The sequence below is a fragment of the Babylonia areolata genome, chromosome 1 (assembly GCF_041734735.1).
Source record: "Babylonia areolata isolate BAREFJ2019XMU chromosome 1, ASM4173473v1, whole genome shotgun sequence".
NCBI lineage: Eukaryota > Metazoa > Mollusca > Gastropoda > Neogastropoda > Buccinidae > Babylonia > Babylonia areolata.
The window spans coordinates 90,225,501-90,252,546 of record NC_134876.1 but is presented as its reverse complement, the minus strand read 5'-3'; the positions used below and the strand labels follow the sequence as shown (position 1 = coordinate 90,252,546).

At 40.2% G+C, this 27,046-nt stretch overlaps 1 protein-coding gene across 1 annotated transcript; it reads left to right on the top strand.

Annotated features, from left to right (window-relative positions):
• The first annotated feature begins 4,327 nt into the window (after positions 1-4,327).
• On the top strand, positions 4,328-26,381 carry LOC143289070 (sodium/hydrogen exchanger 9B2-like). The gene is made up of 11 exons (XM_076597897.1): positions 4,328-4,522; positions 5,557-6,051; positions 11,813-11,900; positions 12,255-12,437; positions 13,451-13,626; positions 14,201-14,307; positions 15,095-15,259; positions 16,582-16,676; positions 17,444-17,594; positions 18,369-18,443; positions 21,802-26,381. The coding sequence occupies exons 2-11, from the start codon at positions 5,643-5,645 to the stop codon at positions 22,138-22,140; spliced, it is 1,788 nt and encodes a 595-aa protein (XP_076454012.1). The 5' UTR covers positions 4,328-4,522; positions 5,557-5,642; the 3' UTR covers positions 22,141-26,381.
• The last annotated feature ends 665 nt before the right edge of the window (positions 26,382-27,046 follow it).

Below are 27,046 nucleotides of genomic sequence, written 5' to 3'. Positions count from 1 at the left end.
TGAGACCTTCATATGAATTTATTTGAATTTTGGAATTATCATACATGTCTGTAATTATATCAAAGCATTTTCCAGTTATGCCCATTCTTTTCAACTTTAGGAACAGGCATCGTGCCAAACATTATCAAAGGCTTTTTCAAAATCCACAAAACAACCGTATAATCTACCATTTTTTACTTTTATTACTTCATTAATGATCTTTTTTAGAATGAAGATTTGATCAATTGTTCTGTAGTGTTTCCGAAATCCAGGTGCAAAATTTGGAATGAAGATGGTACTTGCAGTCTTTATCTAGATGGGTTTCTTGTAAAAAGATAATATCATATTTACTGAAGTGCTTTATTACCCAATCATGTGCTAATTTATTTGTCGGAAGTCCATCTATTGTCTCTTTGTACCCTCTGAGGTTCCATGAAAGTATGTTCAATGACTTTTTTTTAACATAACAATTAGATTTTTTTTTTAATTATATATACAAAAGAAAAGAAAAATGTAACACTAACGAGTGGTTAAAACACCAACAAAAAAAGAGAAGAAATATATGTGAATGTTTTTGTTTTTGTTGTCTCTAAGGAACTTTTTGATGATCAATCGTCATTGCCTAAATCTCCTTGCCAGTCAAACATTGTTATGATCAATAATCAAAATGGTAGTTGTTCTGTTCCATACTGTTGAACCAGTTGTCTCTAGCCGTTGTCCTTGTTTGTAGCCGCTGTTTGTCGTTGTGTCTCTGTTGTATGGGATGAAGTCGTATCGCCGTTGATAACTGAAGTGGTGTTGTGCTGCGTGGTGGTACGGCTGGACGGGGCGGTGTGTCCTCGTACTTCTGTCGGGCCTTCTGCTGTGATTGTAGTTGCCTTGCGTGTTGAAATGTGGTATGTTGTCCCGTCTGTTGGTACTTCTGTAGCCCACCGTGTAGTCGTTGTTGCGTCTTGGTGCATCTCTCACGTAGCGTCTTGAATCTTGTCTTACAATAAATCTGCGTCGGCTTGGTTGGTATTCCTTGCGGCTCTCTGGATTGTTTTCTGTTCGTCTTTTCCAATAGTTTTGACGAAGTTTCTTTTTTGGCCTTTCCCAGAACATGTTGTCTAAGTACCGGCCAATGTTCGCCGCCAGCAAGCTTGCTCCTTTTCTGTTGGGATGGATATCATCTTGTAGATGCAGATCTGTCCTTACGTTTTCATGACCGAGGAACGATGTTTGCGTTGTCATGTAGCCTGGTGTAAATTAAGACGTTCAGCAAGTTGGCTTTGTGTGTGAGTTCTTCTGATTTTGTTTCTGTCACTTTGCTGATTATGATCTTAGAATCCGGGTAGTTGTCTTGCAGTTTGGAGACGGTTGTTACGAGTTCGGCTGTCACTGTTTCTGCACTTTTCTTCTTCAGATCATTGATACCAGTGTGCAGTAGTACAGCATCAGGTGACGTTGTTTCACTGATGATGTCTAGTGTGCGGTAACTAGTGTTGTACGCTTTCTTCTTCTGTATTTCCAAGCCGTAAATCGCCCGAGTCTGATGGCATCAACGTCCCTGAGGACGGAATCATGGTATATGATGATTCGTGGGAGCTGGTGGTGGTCTTGTTCTTTCTCTTCGTGCAAAAAATCATCTTCCTTCTCACTGTTTATTGCATCACTTTCAGAGTCACTACTTGAGACAGTTTCACTCTTGTTGCAACTCGCATCTTCTCTTCCAGCGTTGTTCTTTATCTCATTTGATTTTCTTTTGTGTTCAGGATATTTGGCGTGGTGTAGACTTTTATTTTGAATTTTGTGTTTGGTTGTTTTCTGTGTTTGATAATTTGTTTTGTAACAATTAGAATCACTGGTTTCGACAACTGGGGTTGTAGCTGTGAGCTTGTCGTTAGAGGCAAGTGGTGTGTTTCTGACCTTGCTGGTAGCTGCAAAAGGAGGTGAGGAGTCACCGGCAGTCATGAGAACTGACTTCTCGTTGAAATCCGTGTGTCTCCAGTAAGGGGCGGAGCTGTCACTCGGTGTTGATGTAATGTGCTCAGCTTTGTCTTTGCAGGAAGGTGGTGTACCAGAGTCCTGTTTGCTTTTAGATGTTTCTGCTGGTCTTGGTGTGGGCTTTCTGCCAAATAACGACTTAAATGAAGACTTCAGTGATGGTACCTTTTCATTTTCTTTTGTCTGAGTGGAAACACCTTTTGTTGGTTTTGGACTTTCTTTGGCACCACGATGTGCACTTTCGTTTTTCCCATTAAATCCTATTCTTCTGAGACCTTCCACAATCTGAGCAACCAGTGCTTGATTTTGTTGGGGGTGTTGCAGGTCTGCCATTGATGTTACTAAGTTTTGAATGGATGATTCTAGGTTTCAAAGAACTGAAGTCGTGGTTTGGTGTTGTGATTTCAGTATCTGTTCCAGAATAGTTTGGTCAACAATTCTCACGTCATCTTTCGCGATGTCATTGTTCTGTGTTTGACGTGTTTCTTTCCATTCATGTTGCATGCTGTCGGCTACTAATTCATCGTGAAATATTTCGCTGCATGTTTTGCAGATGAATTTTCTCTGTGATCGTTTGAAGATACATATTTGGCAGACTGGAAGATCGGTACATGTGTAGTGGATATGTTTTGAGCAGTCTGAGCATTTTAAACTTTTTTCTTCCATTTTGGCATTGTCACAGATACAAATGTTATTTTCGTCTGTTTCAGAATTTTGTCTTTCCTCTTGATCACTGTTTATTGTATTGTCTTTCGTGTTTGAGTCACTGTCATATTCTTTGTTGTACTCACCGATATCATAAATCGGTGGGTTCTCATGTCCTGCCTGTTTCATTGCCATCAACGCTTCTTCTATCGTGTCGTAGGCCTTGTGTGTTGCCCTGGAGAAACCGGTCACGGATCTTGATGCATCGTTCCAGTTCTTAAAAATTCCGATCTTCCGTCCATTGCTAACTGCATACAGTTTTTGATCTTTCGGGTTCGCTTTTCTTGATGCCATCTTCTCTTTTTCTTTTCCCTTTCTTTTCTAGTTTCTAGCAAGTGCGATTCAGGTCGACTTTGTCTTAGAACCGAGGAATTTCAGTGTATGTCGCCATTTCAACCGCTACATGTCTCATTGTCAGATATGCTAAGAACGTCACGGAGCGCTGCAATTGACACCAACTCTGTCAACAAATCACAGGCTCAGCAGTTCTTGTCTGGGACTCCACAAAGTTAAAAAACACTCTTTTTCTTACGTCAAAACTCAAGTCAAACATACTCCCCACCACAATCCTTTCATTTTCCTCTGTGTACCTGTCTGCACCTCCTTCTTCCGACCACAGCGTCCGCCTAACCCTTTTTTCTTCCCTGTGTTTTTTTTTTTTGTTTTTTTTTTTTTGGGGGGGGGGGTGAGGGGGGTAGGCGGGGGGTTAACGATGGAGAGCTGGTGGGAGAAGGGTAGAGCTATTTTTTTCTGTCCAATAAAACCAGTTCTTACACTCATGCAACCGGCCAATAGGATCTGTTTCCTCAAACGGTTCTGTCTCATACTCCATCTATCTGGACGTTTTTCCACCACCACTTGCTCACTCCCTCCGCGCCCTCTACCCGCCATCTTCCCTCCATTAAAAAACAAGAGAGGCAAGGCCTTCAAGACTCACTTGTGATAAATTAAGTCCCCTAGCATTAATTACAGAGTAATTTCCCTTTTTTACTATCTGCACCAAAACGTTTGCAAAATAAATAAAAATTCCATGCTTAGCAAAAGAAGTTCCTGTTTGAACAAAAAATGATAATAATGACTCCTCTTGTTGTTGTGTCAGAATAAGAGGTCAAAGTGCCAAGTCTAGAGAACACAAAAAATATAAATATATAACAGTAAATGCAGTTTGCATATAATTAGGCTTCTTTTTTTATTTTTTTGTGCCCGTCCCAGAGGTGCAATATTGTTTTAAACAAGATGACTGGAAAGAACTGAATTTTTCCTATTTTTATGCCAAATTTGGTGTCAGCTGACCAAGTATTTGCAGAGAAAATGTCAATGTTAAAGTTTACCACAGACACACGGACACACACACACACACACACACAACCGAACACCGGGTTAAAACATAGACTCACTTTGTTTACACAAGTGAGTCAAAAATTATTAGTTATTCTATTTTTCTAAAAAAATCAACATGGATACACATGACCACTCACTTAACGATCACTTACACAACGAAAGCTCCGCCTTCCTGTGCTGCGACAACTTTCTCTCACCTACCCCCTCCTCCTTTATCGCCATGTCGTCATGTCCCCCTTGGCCCAGTCCGTCCCCCCCACCCCATGACCTAGGGCAGCGTACGTGGACATGTGTAGTTATGTCTGCCACCCTTTTCTCACCGAATAGTCCACTGCTTTTTCTGCTGTGGGGGAAGGTCGTGTTCTTCGGGCAATTGACAACTACGAATCCAGTGTGTCGTTGTGAAACAAAACGCAACAAAACAAACAAACAAACAATAAATCATCAGGAAAGCTCGTGTGTTTCCACTGCTCTAACGAGTTCCCAAGTGTTCCTGGTTGGTGTTATACAGGTTTGTGACTGGTCTCGGCGTTTTCATTTCCTACGGTGTGTGTCAGACGTGTTGGACTTGGCTCATGTATATGTATGTATGTATGTATGTATGTATGTATGTATGTATGTGTGTGTGTATATATATATATATATGGGTGTAGTACGAAGGGGGGATTTTTTGTGTATTGATTTTGTTTTTCTGTTGCGTTGAATGAATTATTACAGACGGGATTTTTTCTCTGTTGAATTGTGCAAATCGATGACCGTGGGCTATATCGGATGCTGTGAGAACGTATGTATGTGTAAATAGAATTATGTATGTATGTATGTATGTACGGCGTATGTATGTGGCTGTGTATGACAGACAAGGTTTATTGCAGCTTTAACGACGTTACAATCTTGAATCTTTTGCATCTGCTCATCTCTATTTCTTTATTGATTTATCATAGTTGTCGGAAATTTATTTCGGTAGTCTTTTGTAAGTGTTGTTTTTAATCTCATGCTGTTTAGTTGTTTTTGGTCGGAATAGATTCCCTTTTCAACTGACCGCGAACAGCATTGACATAATTCTTCGACACCGAAGAAAAAAATTACAAAAGTGTTCTTATTCAGGATTTGAACATAGAATTACCGATTTTTTGTGTGTATTTTATTATATTATTTAATTTTTTATTTATTCCAAAACCAAACAAGAGATCATGTCTCTCTCTTTCCAGTATTGTATGCCTGCACACCTGACTGCCCGCCCGCATGCCTGCCTGCCTCTGTCTCTCTCTCCTCCAAGTCAGACTTCCATACATGTACACACGCACGTACGCACAAACACACATTCGCGCGCGCTCGCGCGCGTGTGTATGTGTGTGTGTGTGTGTGTGTGCGCGCGCGCACACACACATACACACACACACACACGCAGAGATACATACGCAGACACACACCTCCACAACAACGACCACAATAACACTGCCACACCACTTCCATTGTTATCCATGTAAGCCTTCTCCCCGATGAATTGAACCATTTCCCACCTTTACTCTCCTGTATGTTTGTCAGTTCCAGAATAACAAAGTGACAAAGCTCGACAGCCAGACCCAGACCACTACCGTCTCACCATCTTCTACCCCCTTTTGTCAATAATTATGAACACAAAGGAAGACAACGGTGCCAAAGAGGCCGAACCAGTGGCTGAAACAGAACACGCCGGCGCCAAAGAAGATGACCCCGTCCACAAAGAACCCACTCGATGCGACCGTTGCCAGGAGGGCTTCATCAGCTGCCTCAAACCCATCCTGTTGGAATTCCACCCGCTACCCAACAACCCGAACCGGCAGCAGAAGTTCGTGAACACGTTGTATTGCCCTCCGCACAGTCGGGTTGGGGCTTTTCTCTTCGTTGTCTTCATCGGGTTTGTGTGGTGGGGAGTGTTGTGGGCCATCGTGGGAGATGATGCGCTGCCGGGTGGCAACCTCTTTTCCCTCTTCCTGTTGTTTGTTTTCTGTTGGTGCGGGGGTTACATGGTGGAGCTCATTCGTCTGCCCCCTCTCCTAGGTGAGATGAGTGTCTAAAGTCTGTGTGCACTCGCACGCGCGTGTGTGTGTGTGTGTTGGAGAACGAAAGAGAAAGAATGAGAGTGTGAGGGGCTGGGGAGGGGGTGGTGGTCTGAGTGTATGTTCACTTGGGAAAAAGACTCCATTTCTTTTTGAGCGTTTTTCATCCTGAAAACATGTGCTTACATAATGTGCAATCATATTATACTCACCCAAACAGCGAAGCAATAAACATGTCATATTGTAAGACAGTGTAATACATGCATACAATCCTTACGTTACGTTCAATACATGCATACTGAAAGGTGTAGCATGGATTGCTTCCCTAGTTAGACAGTGATTGGTTTTATCCATACCTGTAAACTTTAGAATGCATAAACTGAGGTTTGTTTGTGTGGTGAGTGTTCACTCAGCATGCATACCTCTCTCTGTCTCGCTCGCTCGATCTCTCGTTTGAGGCGATGTGCTTGCATGCTGGATATTTTGGGACGTCCACAACTTAGAACAAAATATTTTCGTGATCTTTCATATTTTGATATCCTGAATTCGAGACTGAAGAAACTGCAGTTCCTTGACCCCTGTTGGGGCATAGATGATTATATAAAGAAATTATTAACAATAGCATGTTCACAACTCAAAGAACACAAAAACAATCAACTCACATGAAAACGTTGGTACAGAATAGTAACGTCCTGCATTTTTCCGTTTCGATAACAAATTTCCCACTTTAAAATAATACTCACCTCCTTGCTTTAAGCTCACAATAAATTACCAGTACACGTGTGTATATGCACCTGGAATTGATCCGGGTTAGAGCAGGTCAGGCACACAGTGTACCTGGAAGACCGGTATAGCCACCCCCTTTTAATTGCAAAGATTAATTTTCAAGGGGGCATCAAAGTGCGGGGACCGATCGATATCTGCAACACAACACCTGCTTAAAAAATATTTAAAAAAGTGGGGCGCATTATCTTCTCCCTCTTCTCTGAGTGTGTGATCGTAGAATAGAATGTCCGTCACAGCCAACAAAGCCGCTAAGACAGATATACCATCATGCCATATTGTGCTGATCAGCTTGCTCAAATATTTTACGTTCTTTTATGCGTGTCACTGTTCCCTCTGAATGGGAAACCTGTACAAGGGTCGAGGTGACATAGGTGTTGCTTTCACGGCTAGGGCTGTACCCGGTTCGTGATTGAAACAAGTTTTATGCACGCCTAAGTTTGGAGTGCAGTGTTTGTTTTCGTAGTGGGCCTGTGTTTACCTCAGTGTGCACCCGAACCCCCCCGAGCACCCCCCCCCTCCCCCCTCATGCCGCCCACCCATCACCGCCTTTTTACAAAGGCTACACAAACATTGCCTGCTGTTCAGGTCCGGTTCAACTGTCGGAGATGACAGATAAAATATATGACTACTGCTGCATAAGCTTTAAGTGATCTTTGTCATATCTATATCTATCTGTATATTTATGCTTCAGGGTTTTAGTCTGTTTGTTTTAGCTTTCCCATAGGTGGAGGAATTCCTGTGCATTTTATTCACATTTGGGGAAACTAAATGTTTTGAATCTTCTCTTTTATGGAGCTTTGCAGTTAAACACTAAGGAAAGGGAACATATTTACCATTGATGGTTCTGACCGCATTGCCAATGCAGCATCGATGAACGGAACAGACGATTAACACACGTCTTTTGAACCCACGTGGATGTTGCGAAATTGTTAGTCGTGGACATTGTTGCGATTGTTTAATGACACACAGGCAGACATACGAATAAGGATTTGATCTTTTTTTCCTAAAAGTTTATCATGTTCATTGCCATATGATAGAGAATGAGTGCTTGGGTTACCAAGCAATAGCACACTTTGCTCTGGGTTGTTCATACACACAAGGAAAAAACAAGACCCGTTTTATCATTATTGATGTCAAGAGACTCAACACATTTGTTTTCGTGCGTGGGATAAGACTGGACAGATCAATGCATAATTCTGAATGATTGAAATCACTATAGGCCTGCCGCCCACACAGCAAGCACACTTTAAGAAAGTATACTGTTCCATCGCACATTGCATACTGTGTATAGTTGTTCTGTTTTTTTAATCACACCTTGAGCTAGCGATCTACCCCATTCTACCGACCCAACCTGGTTACTGACGCACGCAGCCGTCCCACTAGTCAATCCATCGTTGAGCGCTGTGTGCACTGTGTTAACCTTCTCAGTCTTTGCACAGTCACAAATTGAGTTGAATCCTCCGGCCCGGTACACCACAAGAACTGGACCTATAGAACTTCAGTTCAAACCAACGATACATAAAATGTAAAGATATCACACAGGTTCACACGAATCTTTCAAGATTTTGAAGGTTCATCTGTGGAAAATAATTGTTGAACACGGAATACTACCCCCCCCCCCCCCCCCCCCCCGGCCCCCTACCCCCCTTCCCCGTTCCTCCAAAACAAACAAACAAAAACAAAACAAAAAGCAAACAAAAAAACAAAACAAAACAAACAAAAAACAAAAAAAAAAACCACACCCAAAAATCCAAACAACTCATTATGTTAGCATAGTGGACCAAAAGATTCGTCCTTAACTAAGAACAGTATGCTTTGGATACTGCATTATTGAGTGAAATTAATCTTTAACTCTTTCCATACGAACGGCGAAAGAGACGACGTTAACAGCGTTTCACCCCAATTACCATCATCAAAATACTGCAAGCGGAAGGCTCTTATACTGAAGACGTGAATGTTGACAAAGAATACCACAATTTTGACGACGGGAGCTAAAGATTGGGTCATTCAGACACCCACTGGACATCCGAGGGGTCTGTGTAGAGGAGAAGAGAGGACTGGCCGTACTGAGTGAGTTAAAAACTCATTGTTATTTTTTTTTTTTTTTTTCAGTATAATTCAAAGAAACTGCTTTGTTCAAGTTCAGTGTTTCTCTGGGACGTTAATAAATATATTGAAGACCTGCTATCACACAAACACGCATGCACTCATGCACACACACACACACACACACACACACACACACATGCACACACACACACACACACACACACACACACACACACACACACCTGCGCACAGAGAGACAGAGAGAGGTCGGAAATGGAGAAACGGACAGAATGAGCGAAGAGAGAGAGAAGGGGGGGGGGGGGGGGGGGGGGGGTCAGAGGGTGGAGAAAGGCAGAGACTGACTGACATGCGTTGGCAGAAGATAAGCTATTGTGACGTGAAACGCAATGGCACTATTGCCCAGTTACCCTATAGAGTGAAAATGGGGACAGGCTACGTTGTGGCTGTTGCCCCGATTTCTCTTTCATGCATACTTTTCGGGTTTTAATTTTAAATTTGACCTTGGTTAGGATCACGACAACCTCCTCTGTCTATCTGTTTCTGTCTCTGTCTCTGTTTCTGTCCCCGTCTCTGTCTGTCTCTGAATATATCTGTCTCAAGATTGTATGACCAGGCTTTAGCCAATAATCATCGATCATTTTCTTTCTCGCTTCTTTTCAATTTTCTCTCTTTATTTTTTTTCTTGTGCTTTTCCTTCTTAATTTTGTACCCCAGGGCTGTGCGGAAAAAAACCCAACATTCTTGTTATTGTGCTTATCTCAATACTCTGGAAAAAAATGTAGTTCGTTCTATTGTTCGTTCAGTATCACCCTTTCTTCTTCTTCTCTCTCTCTCTCTCTCTTTCTCTGTCTGTCTGTCTGTCTCTCTCTCTCTCTCTCTCTCTCTCTCTGTGTAGATTACACGCACACGAACACTGACGTGTATATTCGTGCACATTATGCGAAAACATGTGTGTTTGTGTGTGACTTGGATAAGAGAAAGGGAAGGGTGGAGGTAGAGGAGATAGAGTTCAGGGAGGAATAAAGAAGGGGGAGGGAAAGAGAGGGGGAGGGAGAGAGAGAGAGGTGAGGGGAGAGAGAGAGAGAGAGATTTGTTCACTTACGACGTTCAATCCGTGTGGCCAGTCATTCACACGACTGATATGGCACAGTGCCTGTTCGGACTGAACAGTCACAACTCACAGGAACACGGGCGGGGACTGGTATAGCACGTCTCCAAATTGTCACCGGGGAATTGTTTAGCTGCACTGGTGGAATCATTTTAATTTTCTAACACGAAGAACTGATGAAAACTACTACAACTACAACTCCAGATGATAATAGTAATAATAGTAATAATATTATTACTGATGATTATAACAACACGAACAACAGGAATAAAAGCGTTTCAAGTCTACCACCACCACTACTACTGCTGCTGCTACTACTACTTACTACTACTACTACTACTACTACTACGGGTCATTCAAACGTGCTGGGTCACAAATGTCTCACTCACTAAATTTAGTTGCATAACCAAAGGTGGAGGGATTAAAGGGAAATAAATACTGATGAAATCACAACACACACACACACACACACACACACACACACACACACACACACACACACACACACACACACACACAGAGTTACTTACGTCCCCTTTCACTTTTTCCACATATGCACAAACACACAAACAGAGAAAATAAGAACACAGGATTTTAGAAAAAAAAATCGCAAGGAAAAACTTTGTAATTCAACAGAAGTGGACTCTATTTAGCAGGGTCGTGGAAAAAAAAATGTCACCACTATGACATTTGAAGGTTGTTTGTTTGATACAGATTGTTCTATAATATGAAGATCACAGATCTCCTGGGAATATGAAGGTGGAGAAAACCCCCACAGATACTGTGGACCGTCATTACTGAGAGTGAAAGAGCTAAGAGATGAAAGTTTGGACTGAATTATCTTTTCAACTGGAAGCCATTGGAAATCTTCATACAGCAAACAGACGATCTATGTGTGATTTGCGACAGATAATGCGTACATTGCTGTTTTGAACTTTGATAGCGTACTATAACGACACAAAAGTATTCGATTGATAGAGCTAATGTCTTGTATCTTGTCTCCACCAGACTCAGGGATTTGCCATAGAGAAACTTGAATCATTAAAAGTCGGTGTCATGGTTACAGTATAGCACATTGCTAAAAGCTGTCCGAATGATACAGTTCCGGTCTTGAAATCAGTGACTTCAAATACGGAACAGTTACTGGTTGTGATAAGAGCAAAAGTCTTGCTGAAAATCAAGGTCATATGTCAAAGGTCAATGTCACAATATTACATACTTTTCCCTCCAAATCATGAAAGCACAGGAAAGGTTGGGTTTTACCATCTCACAACGAAAAACAGTCGAGTGATTAGTCATAGTGAGAGCGTGAACTGCACTGAATTTCAAAGCAAGAGACCGAAAGACAACGTTGCAACTAAGCACTTATACAGAAAAAAGCGCATCAGCCCTGCAAAGCTCAGGTCCTGCATCAAGAGTCAAAAATCAACGTCAAAAGATGGTGCCTTTCAAAACAAGATCTTTTGTTAGATACTGTCACACACATCAGTACATTTCTTTTTCATTGTTTCTATTTTGGGTTTAGCCAGTTAAGGCTTTGTCTTGTTCCACGAAAAAAATATCATAAAAAGGAAAAAAAAAAAAAGAAAAAAGACTGAACATGCCTAAAATGAAATGAATGCTAACAAAAAGGTGACCTCATTACATAATCATCTTTGTTTTAATTTAACTCTTTTTTTTAAACCCCCTACCCCTTTATACTCAAATGTATGTTTGACTGACTGTATGTATGAATGAATGACTGTTTAGTTTGTTTCGTTTGATTTACACTGCATTGCTGAGTGCCTTTTCCCACCAGGAATGCTCATTGTGGGGGGAATACTAGGAAACGTTCCAGGCATTGACATTGCCCGAAATATTGACAACAGCTGGGGCACTGGATGCAGGTGCGTTACTAAAATATGTCTGCCTGTCTGTTTTTTTTGTTGTGTGTGCTTTTCTCTGGTCTCTGTCTTTTTTGTCTTCTTCTTTCCTTTGTCTGTCTCATTCTCTTTCTGGGGCAAGTCGCGTGTAGGTGTGCACAATTGTGTGTGTGTGTGTGTGTGTGTGTGTGTGTGTGTGTGTGTGTGTGTGTGTAGACTAGTGCACTTTCTTTAGCGTGCTATTTTACTGCCTGCATTGAAAACATGAGATAAACAGATGCAGTCATAATAGTTGGAATTATTTGATGTGTGTTCATATTTTTTGTGATTTTAAACATAAGGAGGTTCGCCTGACGACGGTGTTATATACTATTGCAGACAGATCGCTTTGGCAGTTATTCTGCTGCGCGCTGGTCTGGGATTGGACCCTGCCGCCCTTCGGCGACTGTCGTTTGTGGTCATCCGCTTGGCCTTCTCTCCCTGTCTGTCTGAAGCCATCACTGATGGCATCGCTGCTCATCTCATCCTTGGTTTCCCTTGGACTTGGGGCTTCATACTTGGGTAGGTACAGATGATTCTTACGTTGTTTGGGTGGCAGTATTAGCTTAAGAATAAAACTTCAGTTGGAAAGAATAAGTGTATTTCAATTTCTTTGGCTGTGTGTGTGTGGTGGTGGGGGGAGGGTAAGGGGGGGGGGCAGGGGAGGGAGGGGGAGAGGGGGAGGACGGGGGGGGGGGGGGGCGCTGATGGGACTGGGATGTTATCAAACACAACAGTAATGGTTGAGTAAAATTAGTTTGAACTGCATCATGAAGGATTTTTTTTTTTTTAATGTCGTTGTTTTTTTGTTTTGTTTGTTTGTTTTGTTTTTTAGAGCCAGTCAAAAGCAACGGCGTTATGTATTACTGTTAGAATGATGGTGATGTTTCAGTGTCTGATTTTCATTGGGGATTTGTTTTGGATTTGGCAGTTTCTGCTTAATGTTCAGAGTGATATATATATAGTCGAGTTTCATCCACTTGACGGAAGGCTTCTTTCATGTTACACTCATATTACTCATATTACCTGACAAAATGTCCATAGACTGTGTCTCCAGAGCTTGTCTCATGGGAGTATATGATTGGATGGAAGGACTGCAAAGTTCTACCTCTGAAATCCTCAGATTCTTAGGGATTTCCACAGCATCATCACAGCTATTCTTAGAATTTCTATCAGCAGCTTCCAGTTTTCTTCAGAATTATTTGATCTGTATATGCCAGGTTTTTGGTCTCAGATTTGGAATATTCTTCACAGTGTTACACACCTGTCTTTTTTGCTCACGAAGACTAAGGATCAAGAAAGAAAAGCATTCGTTAAAAGAAGATAGTTGAGCAGACTGTCAGCCTGTGACGGTCCTTTGTTCAAATTCCTGGAATGGCGCATAATCTGTACAAGGTGGAGGTCGCGCGCGCGCACACACACACACACACACACACACACACAAAGTATAATGCATACATTATCGTATATTGTTTTTGTGTCAGAAGTGCTACCAAGTTCGCAACTGTTTTGCATTCACTGTACAATGTGGGCAGGTTTGTGATCGCTGCTGTGTCTCCAGCAGTGGTGGTGCCCTCTCTGCTCAGTCTGTCAGAGCGGGGCTATGGGCTAAACAAGGGAGTACCGACCTTGGTGATAGCAGCAGCCAGCATAGATGATGTTCTGGCTATCACTGGGTTTGGGGTTATGATTGGAATCACATTCTCTACAGGTAAATACACCAGGATAAATCATTAGATGTGTCGCTGGGTGACTGAAAAGAAGAAAATGGAAAAGACTATAACTTGTCATACTGACCAAAATATCTTGTGGAATATACTTTCAAGGAACTGTATGAAAACTGGCAATCCAACGATCAGGTACACTTATTGGTTTTAAATTGAAATGTCTGAACTGTATAATCTATGTATATTTTGGAAGGAACGGATGCCAAATTTCTGAAAAATAAACATCCAGGATGCAGTTTACTGTTACTTCTCAACAGCCCATTCGGAACATAAGGCTGTTACAGAGTCTGTATTTCTAAGTATTTCATTCACTTCAGTTTGCATGAAGTTTGATAATATTATTTCTTGTGTGTTCAGCAGTTAACATGGTGCCCTGCTTATTCGTTGACACCTTTATAAGGATTAATTGTGAACATTTCTGTTCTGCAGAATTTTTGTTGGTTGTAGTTTTTATGTATTATATGAGGAAAGAATGCTTAAATCCGGACAGTCTATCACAAGAAAGTGGATAGTTTGAGCTCCTTTTAATGTCTGCATATTTTTTTTCTATAAATCCAGGGGATCTGGCATGGAACATTGTCAAGGGACCAATAGAGGCTATTGTTGGAATCCTCATTGGGATCATCGTTGGCATCATCTTGTGGTATATACCACAAAAGAAAAGTGTACGTTCATAGATCGGTTATGAATATTTTGTAATTTTCTTTACTGATCTGTGTGTGTGTGTGCGTGCGTGTGTGTGTGTGTGTGTGTGTGTGTGTGTGTGTGTGTGTGTGTGCGTGTGTACGTGCGTGCGTGCATGCGTGCGTGCGTGTGTGTGTGTGTGTGTTCGTGCGTGTGTGTGTGTGTGTGCTAGAGAGAGAGAGAGACAGACAGACAGACAGACAGACAGAGAAGAGACATAGATAGATAGATAGCTTTGCACTTGAAACGATACAAAATTGAACTTTTATTCCACATACAGTTGAAATGTCAGCATGCAATATCCCAGTGGTTACTCCATGATATAATGATGGTGACACATTTGGTGCTGTTCTGGTCAGCGGTGATTTCTTTTCTTATTCTTTAGGAAAAGCAAAAGTGTAGAGAATAAAAACCCGTGCAATACATCTGTTTTGGATTGCTTTTCTTTCGTTACCTTAGCATGTAGATATAGCTCTGTGACAGGTTCCATGTTTTTGCAATTTTTTGTAGGCTATTACTGTATTAAAAATAGACATTTAAAAGCAGAAAAGAAGACTTCATATTGAATATTTGTGTGTGTGATTCTTTACCATTTTCTGGATTGAAGAAATTACATTTGAATGATTAGATTTCTTCCATTGCTTTCCTTCCATCTACAGTTGTAAAGAAACGAAAACACCCATGTCCAGAAAGCTGTGCTGAACAAAAAGCATCAATGTTATCAACAGGCAGGGATCATAATTGTCAGTGTTCTGTCTCTTATTTCAGAAACATTTAGTGTTGTTCCGATCGGCATTGTTGGTGGGGTTTGCCTTGCTGTTCATCTTCGGCAGCACCAAAGTGGAATGGTCAGGGTCAGGGCCTCTTGCAGCTCTGACCGTGGCATTTGTGGCAGCTCTGCGATGGCGAAAAGACTACAAAGAGGGGGAAGTGGTGGGTCATTTGGACTTGTATGTTTAGGGTTGAAGATTTGTTCAGGTGGGATGTTTTGTATACTGTACATTGTCAGCACAACGTTCATTATTCTGACACTAAATGGTTTTTACAGTGTATTGCTGCACCTTTTCCTCAAGTTTTGAAGTGATCAAGTACTTGTATACATGTGTTCATGCTTGACGTTTTGTACTACTGTACGTTGTCAGTACGAAACTTGTTACATTCTGATGATAAACTGTGGTGTGCTATAACACCTTTTTAGACACTTGAAAAAAAGTAACTCGGTGTTCATGAGAACTTTGTAACCATGTGTTTGTTCTGTATTGTCCATGTGTTCTGTGTGGGTTGTTCAGGATTAAAGAGGCTATGCCAGTCTTGAATAAAAGCTAATTTGTGTTTGCACATTTCTTCTGTCGTTGCTGCTGTGTGCACATGTCAAATGATCGGTATAAGAGCAAGCCCGGCGCTTCCTTTTTTGGGGAAGTGTCTGGGTTTGTTCCAACGTACCTTTTATTTACCTGTCTGCTAGCTGAATTGGTAGCGTAATCAGCATTGGTTTGAAGTTATATACCTTGTGTGTGGAGAGAGTTACTACTCTTGACTACTTGTTAATTTGTAATCAATAGTTTTTAAGTGTTCAATTACTTGGAAATGTTGAGTTCTGAAGTGTGCGGGTTTGTATATTTTGTAACACTGCACATTCTCAGTACGACTTAAGTAACCTGATACTAAAGGACTACTGTACTGTTTTGCTCCACATTCTTTTTTTTTTTATAATTTTTTTTATAGAATGTTCATACGAACTTTATTTATCTTTGAAGTGTTCAAATTCTTGATGTGTTAGTTTCGAATGTTCATGTTTATATATTTTGCACCACTGCATATTGTCAGCACAACTTTAGTTAATCTGACAATGAATGCCCACTGTAATGTATTACTGCACCTTCGTTTTGTTCTTATAAATATGTCAGTGTTCAATGCTTATATGAATTTTGCACGTTTGGTTTAGAATGTTTAGACTGATCTTTTGTATTGTTGTATTTAAAATGTCGGGGTTGCAGAATTGCCATTAAAGCACATGCTTGCTTTTAAGACAAAGAGCTAAATTGCAAACTAATCCTTTTTCCAACAATAATAAATACGGTTAATCATTACTATTATTAATAGTAGTAGCAGCAGTAGCAGTAGCAGTAGTGGGAGCAGCAGCAGTAGTCGTAGTGGTAGTAGTGTTCTTGTTGTTTTTATCATTATTGGAAAAGTATTCTTACAAAAAGTTGAGTTTTTGACATGTGATGAAATGTATGTGTGTTTGTGTACAGAATCCAGTGCAAGGCGTGATGGGGGTGTTATGGATGATCTTCCAGCCACTGCTGTTTGGACTGATTGCCGCTGCTGTGGATGTTAGCAAGCTGGAGGCGAAAACCTGTTGGTGAGAAATGGACGTCTTGCAAGACCACTGAGGAGTTCTCTCAAACTAAACAGCACATACACACGTGTACATGCCCGAGAACATGCGCGCTAATATGCGCAAGCACGCTTACATGTATTCTCTTTCTCTTTCTTGATCTCTGTGTCATTTGGTGTCTCTGTCGGTCCTCCTGTCTTTCTTCTTCTTCTTCTTCTGCGTTCGTGGGCTGCAACTCCCACGTTCACTCGCATGTACACGAGTGGGCTATTACGCGTATCACCGTTTTTACCCCACCATGTAGGCAGCCATACTCCGCTTTCGGGGGTGTGCATGCTGGGTATGTTCCATAACCCACCGAACGCTGACATGGATTACAGGATCTTTAACGTGCGTATTTGATCTTTTGCATGCGTTTACACACGAAGGGGGTTCAGGCACAAACAGGTCTGCACACATGTTGACATGGGAGATCGTACAAATCTCCAATCTTTACCCACCAGGCGCCGTCACCGTGATTCGAACCCGGGACCCTCAGATTGAAAGTCCAACGCTTTAACCACTCGGCTATTGCGCCCGTCGGTCCTCCTGTCCAATATCCTAATCCCAAGTCCAACTTCAAATACAACACTCCCCTTCCCGTCTCTCTCTCTCTCTCTCTCTCTCTCTCTCTCTCTCTCTCTCACTCACTCCACTTCTTGTTGTTTAACTTCAAGTGATGTTAAAAGAATCACATGTGTGCTTTGAACTTAAAGATAAGAGGTGTCATTTTACGTTCTTTGCCTCACAGGTCTGGGAATCGCGGTGTTGGCCATTGGTCTGGGTGTGCGTTGCCTTGTGGCCTTCCTGGCTGTGCTTGGTACAAACCTCAACGTGAAGGAGAGACTGTTCGTGGTCATTGCTTGGCTGCCAAAGGCAACTGTTCAGGTAGACAGCAGTAAACTTAACCTGTAATCCATGTTACATTACTATCCCTCATGATCCACCACATCCAGATAATCTTATAATCCCTATCATATTAATGTTCATTGATTATCAGTTACACCAAGCTGCCTCGCCGTGTGTGTGTGTGTGTGTGTGTGCGCGCGCGTGTGTATGTGTGTATGTGTGTGTGTGTGTGTGCGTGCGCGCGCGTATGTCTGTGTGTGTGTGTGTGTTGACATAGTAATAGCTGTTTCATTGCCCATCCTTTTCAGTGTTAATCAAATGGGTTTGTGGTGGAGGTGAGTCTTTGGTGTCAGCAGAATTGCCCGAACTGTTTTTGCCGGAGGAATGTAGAGACAGAAGTGCACGTCACTTGCAAGGGATACTCAGTCCAGATCAGAGACAAATGAAATGATTATTACAATCAGCATGGGGGCTTCAGTAAACCATGTTTTGGTCTGACTGAAAAAACACTGAAATAACTCATCAACACTTTGTGGGTCTTCTCTTCTGGGTGTCCTGTTGTGACCTGTTATTGGAAGCTCAACCGCACACAGTTAATAACCAGTCTGCAACAAAAAGGAGCATCTCTGTGGCTGTGCATCGGGGAGTTAGGATGGGAGTAATGTCATAGAGAATGTACTGAGTGATTGATTATACAGCACCTATATTCGGTTAAAGACCAAGGTCTAAGGTATATCAGACACTTCATATCAATCTTGTGAACTAAAGACATGTGTTATTTCAAGAATGATTTCTCTCTTCTTTTATTTTCAGGCTGCTATTGGGGCTACAGCATTCGACATGGCCAGAAATCTGAACAAGTCTGATTTAATGGACAATGGAGAAACTGTAAGTTGCTCTTTTTTTTCCTCAAAACTTACACACACAGATTTAACTCTTTGAGGTCCTGCTACCGATTTGCCATCTTGGCCAAGAAGTCCAAAGCCCCCAGATCGTCTTCACAGACAGGCAGCTTCTGTAGACGAAGGGCTATCTACTTTTAGAGTCTGTCTGGGGCAATTTGGGGCCATCGGTCTTGAAGGTGAATAGCGCGATTGTCTTATGAGGGATGGAACAATAAGATAAGATAAGATAAGAATAACTTTATTTTCTCCAACTGGAGAAATTTGGTCAGGTGCATTATCACAACATAGACAAGTAAAAAACATGGGGACCATAACTGTAAAAGCCAACAACAGCCCCTACAAATATTACGAAGATACAAATGTAAAAAATATCACATACATCGTTTCATACATACATCCTCACACTACAGGTAATAACTAGTATTCTTAATGTAAAAACAGAAAGAATTAAGAAACATTATTTGAATATAATTATAAACATAGCCTACTATACTGCACATTGATTATAATAGACAGATAAGATAAGAATAAAGATGAATTGCGGAAAACCACAACCAGATAATCAGCACACACCCGCACCCCCCCCCCTCCCCCCACCCACCCCACACACACGGATAACTTGATTAAACAAGAGTAATAAACATATGTTCTCAAATAAAAGCATTTCACATATTCGCTTTTAAAAACATTGCAATTAATTATTACATCGTAATTATTAAACAAAAATATATTTAGAATATGGACGTTAGCATTAGACATATTCCATTGTACATTCATCCTGCATATTGCACATTATTCTTCCTACATAGTGCACATTCATTATAACCAATTGTCACGTTTTAAGCTCAGTAAACACACACACACACACACACACACACACACACACACACACACACACCACAACTAGAACAAGGTACAGCCTATCATGCACGGACTTTCACACGTCTCACATGAGAGTGCGCGCGCGCACACACACACACACACACACACACACAGTTCTCAAGAATTTAAAAGGTGGATTGAACGTGGAATAAAAGTCTTCAGAGCTCTGGATTTCAACTTAAAAGTTCTGTAGCGTCGTCCTGAGGGACGGACAGTCACTTCAACACTGTGGGACGGGTGGCTGGGTCATAAAACTTGGGAGTTTCAACGTACACACACACACACACACACACACACACACACACACACACACACACACACACACACACGCAACTACTGCTGTGTTTTTGTTTTGCATTTAGTTGAATTTATCCTTGTTGTACCAACTGAGTCTGAGCTGATTTGTATTGTGAAACATGTTCTCACCCTTATTGTGAGTCACACATGCGTGCAAACAGAGGGATGTATATCAACAAATTAACACACATGTCCATATATTGTCAGTAGTAAGATGGACACAGTATTGCATAAGCAACTGCCGTCAGTGGTGGTCTTGACTGGTTTCAGTCCGTTTGCCTTGTTCTCAGGTAGTATACTGGTGCTGACTTCATCTTCTCGTAGAAAAGAATACAATGGAACAACAGAGTCTTAATTGTGAAGTTGTTTTGTTTTTGTTTTTTGTTGTTGTTTTTTAATTCGGACAGAGAATCCTTTAAAGCGGAAATAGTTTGATTCACCAGCTCAGTTTGATTAAGCAGATTCACACTCATTTTAAATGTGTCTGGTAGGAAATTTGCGCACAAACACAAGACTATTTAGTGATGACACTTTACTCAGGTTCAAGGATGCAGAGTTGGATGAGAATTGAAACTGGTGAGATTCGTGCTGCTCAATCACCTTTTATAAAATTACGTGGATTGAAAACATGTTTTGTGGCCCAGTGACATGTACTGATCACACTTCCACATCAGCAATATTACGTGTGTGGAGTAGGTATGTGGTTACATCATACAGAGCTTTGGGTTCGTTCTTATCGGGCTAGATCTGTCGGTTTGAAAACATCCTTCATAGCGCACTTACAGGTTTGAACGCCCCGCCACCTCAGTGTTAAGGCATGTAAGAGGTGGGTGGGCAGGTAGATCGGAGATAGGAGCTCCGTTTTATCGGGCTCGGTCTCATCAGACAAACTTCACGGCACACATAGAGGGTTGAACACGTCGTGCCTCGGTAAGATTTCGTGAATGGGTTGTGTAGATCAGAGCTAGATCATCGATCTAATCGGTCACACTGTGTGTGTGTGTGTGTGTGTGTGTGTGTGTGTGTGTGGGTGTGTGTGTGTGTGGGAGGGGTGGGAGGGTTGCATGTAATTTTCCTCGCAATAAACATAGTCGTTTTGTGAAAGTTTATTTCCCTGTGTGTTTGCATGAGCACTTGAGTCACAGAGAGAGACAGAGACAGAGAGAGAGAGAGAGACACAGAGAGAGAGAGAGAGTGTGTGTGTGTGTGTTCAAGTTCATGATTGTGTGTGTGTCGCTGGTAAATATGAACGTTGACATTGGCAACCACACATGCAATAGGAACCAATCTTCCTAGGCTGGTAGGTATTGAAAAAACCTTTTCATTCGTCCATATTATGATGATATAGTAAGGTCAGACGTCAGGGTCATCATTTAGCAAAACAGAAAGAAAAAGAATGTAACAGAACTAATGTCTTTCAAACATTTTTTTGTCAATAATTACATTGTGTCTAAGCGTTGTTACAGCGTGGTCCCAAATGAGCTTTCGAAAACGTCGAGGGTGAAGGTCACAGAATATTATGAAAAAGAATGTATTGTGCACAAACTTCATCAAACATGGTTCAGGGGTCTGTCATAGTGAGAACAACTTTTCTGAAAAGAGTCAAGACTGATTGAGCTTGGGATTTTCATCCAGTTATCACCAAACTTAGAATGACGATTGGTTACGGTCAAACCATACATGCTTTTAAAAATCAAGGTTATCTATGGATCAAAGTTCAAGTTCACAACATCTGTAATTGAAGACGTACTGTTGGGAGATTACAGTAACTTTTTAATTTTTTTCTTATATTACATTCCATAATTCCTGTGTTTAATTAAGGGGGCATCACAGGTGAGTCTTGAAGGCCTTGCCCGTCTCCTTCCTACACGGCAATGTTATTGTCGTAAAATCAGTATAATATCATAATATTTTAAACCTCTTTAAATACCTGACTCTTTTAGATATGGTAGTTCCATATCCTTTAACTTACATTGTCCTGCTGAAATACTCTTGTTCTGGGTCCTTCAGTCAGCAGTTATGTCTACGTTATCCTTGTATAAATACTCTAGTTCTGGCTACTTCAGTCAGCGGTTATGTCTACATTATCCTTGTATAACTACTCTAGTTCTGGGTACTTCAGTTTTGCCTACATTGTCCTTGTACAAGTGTTGACGTTCCAGGTTCTTCAGCTGGCGGTTCTGTCCATACTGATCACTGCCCCCACTGGAGCAGCCCTTGTGGCCATTTTTGGTCCACATCTGCTGCACCGCACCCCGAGTGCTGACAAGACATGCATGGAGACAGTGGTTGATATTAATGCTGCGGAACAGGAGGATCCCAGCTCGACTCTTCCGGAAATCAGTAACGACATCAGTGATGCTGTAGTGATAAACCACGCTGGTCCTGAAGAATCAGTGTCCAGTTCCTTTGGATCTGTGGATGCGAAAAAGAGGAACAAGGTTGGTGATGAGACTGAGAAGAATAAAGAAGGTGACAACAGTGAGACTACCCGGTTTTAAGGCAGATTATCATTTGTTGTTGTTGTTGTTGTTTTTGACTCGCTTGTGTAAACAAAGTGAGTCTACGTTTTAGCCCGGTGTTCGGTTGTCTGTGTGTGTGTGTGTGTGTGTGTGTGTGTGTGTGTGTGTGTGTGTCCGTTTTGCCATTTTCTCTGGAAATACTTTGTCAGTTGACACCAAATTCAGGTCTTTCCAGTCGTCTTGTTTAAAACAATATTGCACCTCTGGGATGGGTACAATTTTTTTTTTTAAAGAAGCCAAATTATATGCAAACTGAATTTACTGTTATATTTATATATATTTTTTATTCTCTAAACTTGCACTTTGATCTAATGTTCTGACACAACAACAAGAGCAGTCATTTTTATCTTTTTTTTTTTTTGTTCAAACAGGAACTTCTTTTGCTAAGCATGGAAGTTATATTTATTTTGCATGTCTTTGGTGCAGATAGTAAAAAAGGGAAATTAACCTATAATTAATGCTAGGGGGCTTAATTTGCTTTAAACTGATCTTTCTCATCTTAAACATTACATTTTGAAATTATACTCAATACATAAAAAGCTTGTGTGTTTTACTCTCAGTGTACAGGGCTTTCACTATGTTCATTCGCCCAAGTGGTCTTTTCGGAAAATACTAAAATCAATACTATGAGTGGACTTTATAGATCTATTGGCTGAGCCCAGAAGGTCATGGGCAAAAATCAATTGCGTACACATATTTATACATATTCAAAGCGCGTGCTCATATTCCTCGCGAACGAAGGACGCCATTTTGTTTCAAGTTGTTGACCTGCCCGTTCAATCCTATATTCAATCAACAATACACGATAACATGTGATGGAAAGTTGGAGAAGGAGACCGTTAAATATTTATTCTGAGAAAGATTTGTGAATGCCTCATCACTTACTGGATTATGCCCCAAACTGCCACGATAAAAATATCAACAAAATCAGTCGGAATTCACAGTTAAAAATAATAAACCATGAGAGTTAATACCCTTGATGAAACGTAAAAATTTCCAGTCTTGACTTTTCTCAAAATGAAGTCCTTTTCACTTCATACGACGTTTAGGAAGTACTTGTACTTGGCTCTACATGTTATTAGTTTAACAAAATACTCAATTTTCATATCAACTTTAAAACTATAAAACTAGAATGAACATAAAAGAGAAATTGAATCGACCGTGTCATACTCAGTACATTCCCGGCGGGTGTAACTAAACTTGCACATCTATCTAGATCCAGAGAAAACGGCTAAATGTTGCAGTGTGATTGCAGCGATAGCCACGTCTCCTTTACCGCGGACTTAAAAATAATTTTTAATTGCCCTTAAAGATTTTTTGAATGCCCAAGATACACCAGAATAATATGATTTAAACAGCGTTCTCACTGCGAATACTGCAATCGATTTATCGCCCTTTAAAAAAGCATGTTTAAATGTTACATTTTAGAACATCAGTTAAGGAGCCACGATAGTGTAAAGGGTAAGATAGTTTCTTCTCACCCGAAAACGAGGGGTTCGAATCTGTCGTCAGGACTTTTTTCTTTCTTTTTTTTTTACCCGAAGCTTTATAATAACAAATACAAAACACATTTTAACAATTAGATTTTTTTTAAAAGTGTATTACAAGTGAGTCTTGAAGGCCTTGCCTCTCTTGTTTTTACTTTGGTACCAGTTATTGCCCTACATGTATGCCTGTTGTTTATTCATGGTTTCTTACTAGGATTGACTCCAGTTTACAGGGATTTCTTTTTTGTTCATTGTTTTATGATTAAATGAAAATGTGAATATGCCAACTTCGACTTTCCTCTTTTTTTTCTTTTTTCTTTAATTTAGCAAGAACAAAGGAGAAGAAAGAGATGAATACATTCACTTTCGACACAGGGAATACTTACGCTATGAATTATTGGCTCAGAATGTTTCTTTACTTACACAAATAAACTTATCGCTCAAGTATTCTAAGTTCCATGTCTATTTTATTTCTCTTTCTTTTTTTCTTCCTTCCTTTCTTCCTCTTCTCATTTTGTCTTCGGTTTTTCTAATACCTCTGACTCAACACCGTCTACAACTTACTGACTAAACATTTCAAAATATATTTTAACATTAGTACAGTTATTTGCAATTCTTTAGTCTCTTATCTAGTTGTTTTTCATAAAAACGGCCTTTAAAAGAAAACAAAATATGTGCTTACAAGGTCTGGACCCTTATATGCATTTATTTGCATCATGTGTGTGGATTCTTGGCTTTTGGACCTGTCTGGAAAACCAGCACTCAAACACACCATAATTCAGTGTCTTGTGGCAGGAAAAGAAAAATAACTGTCATTTGCTTTGTTAAGGAAGCATGATTAGGGCGAGATCATTTAATGAAATAAGAAATTTTGCTTTGGGGAAAAAATGAAAGCCGTAATGGATCAAGAAATCAATGTGAATCATTATATTCTTTTGTTATTCACTTGTTTCTGACAAACAAAGAATACGAATGAACATGTGTACAGTTTTATGTTAATTAATAAACCCGGATATTACTGTGAATTAATGTCTGTGAAAGATCTGGTCTCTGAATGTTAGCCACTTCAACTTTCGTCCGTCGTTTTGGATCTGTTCCAACTTTTACTCTTTTCAAAACCAGCATGAATATCATTGATCGGTTATTCCAGTCAGCACACCTGTTTGTCTCAGTGAGGTGAAGTTGTGCGTGTTGATATTGTACCATCACTACCCCATGTTCTTCTTCTGCATACGTCTATATGTTTAAGATGTGACATGTTTTAGTCACCAGTTGTGATCATATAAAGAAAGATGTACCTTGTCTCAGGAGAGGAGACCAGAAAAGATGTCTGTATTCTCTTCATGTGTATATTTCTTTACATATATAAAATATAAAACTATATGTTTTTAGCCAGCACTGTTTTTTCGGTTCAGCTTGATGTGGTTGCTTCGGAGTTACAAGTACACTGTCTCAATTTCTGTTGTAACTGCATGCTGCCCTGAACAATGATATGGATGATATGTCCTTTTACATGATATGTCCTTTTATATGAACAAACTTTAAAGACCACAAATGACCCTTTTGGTACAGTACACAATATGATATTTACCTTTTGATCAAGGAAGGAGATGATTGAAAGCAAGTAGTATTGTCTCACCTTTGCATTTGCCTACCCAGATGAACACGGGTTTTTTTTAATAATTCTTGCAGACCAGTACTTGGTTTGTATTGCATCTTGTTTGTTTCTGGAGAAAAAAAGTGGTTGAGTCTTTTTTGAATGGCATGCAGTTTGAATTTGTGCAGGTTACCCCTGTCTAGGGAAAGGTAAGAGAAATGTTTTAGTTAACTGTTGGCAGATTCAGGCTTCCGTGATTTTTGGCCTTGCTTCCTTGTAGGTGCTATCTGCTGAGTGTGAGACATTTCTGAGTGAGTAGTGGATAAAACATAGTATGTACCAGTAGATTCTATTGGATTTGTAACTTCAAAAACAATGAGTGTAGTTGTTGTGCAGTTGTATCATGATTACCATTAAAAGTTTTTATAATGATTAGGCTATAAACAATATGATCTGAATGAAACCGATAAACTGATGAATTGAATGGAATGATGCATTATGTTTAAGTACACCCAATCAAAGAAATACAACATTCATGTATATATCCGGATGTACACGTGATGGCAAACATACACCAAAATTCGAAGATTAAAAACTTATTACACACATAGTTCTTCTCTCTCTTTAGCTTGCCAGCCACATCAGCCACTTAACTGGTTTGAAATTGCGCGGTGTGGAACTGAATACTGTATTGTTTAACCTCAACATTTGATGCTATTGATCTTGACTATAGATCTGCATTTTTCAAGTTTTGTTATATTTACATGTCAACAAATTTGACACATTTCCTTTAAACAATAGAAAATAAGTTTTCCATCTTTGGAAAACATTCTGGACAGAACATACAGATATACATAAAAGATGTGTGGATTTGAGTTTTCAGTAGTGATTTACTATATAATTATGTGCAACTGTGTCTTTAGGACTGTTTGTACTTTTCCCAACAGAGATCTGTCTTATGTCTTTTTCACATTGATATTAGTACTCTTTAATGAATTGTCACCTGTTTTGTGTTTTTGCACCTATCTCCAGTGAAACTGTTGTTGAACATTTTCGACATTTCAGTTTTCTTTGATCAGACGATATATTTCAAAACGTTTTCATTTTCTAAAAAGAAAATTATGGTATATGCGGACATTTGCAATTTTGTTATATATTATGTATGTATATATATATATATATATATATATATATATATATATATATATATATATATATATTGCTTTTTAGGTACTTCTGTCTCCATTGGTCAGTCATGCAAGTAGATGAGGATGTTTTTAGTGTGTATATGTTTGTCTGGAAGAAAAATTAAAATGATTTTGGGTTTTGCAGGACTAAACCTGGTTCTATAGGTTTTCATCTGTAACTGAAAAACATGTTTTTCCCCTCTTCATCTGCATACGTTCATGCACGGACTATGGCTTTGAATTACGTGCAGTATAGATTCCCATTTTATCACCATTTGATACTGAAAAGGATGTCGTTTAAACATGAAGATTTTTTTTCTTTTTCTTAATTGATTGATTTTCTCAGCGTCAGGACAATCTGAATGATTTCACTGTAATAGTTATACATATATTGTTAAAGGGATTTATTATTATTCTTTTTTGGTCATGACCTTGCATTTGCATGCATTGATTATTTACAGGTGCTGATCACACACACAAACACAGACACACACAGAGACACACAGACACACAGACACAGACACACACACACACACAGACACACACACACACACACACACACACACACACACACACACACACACACACACACACACACACACACACACACACAC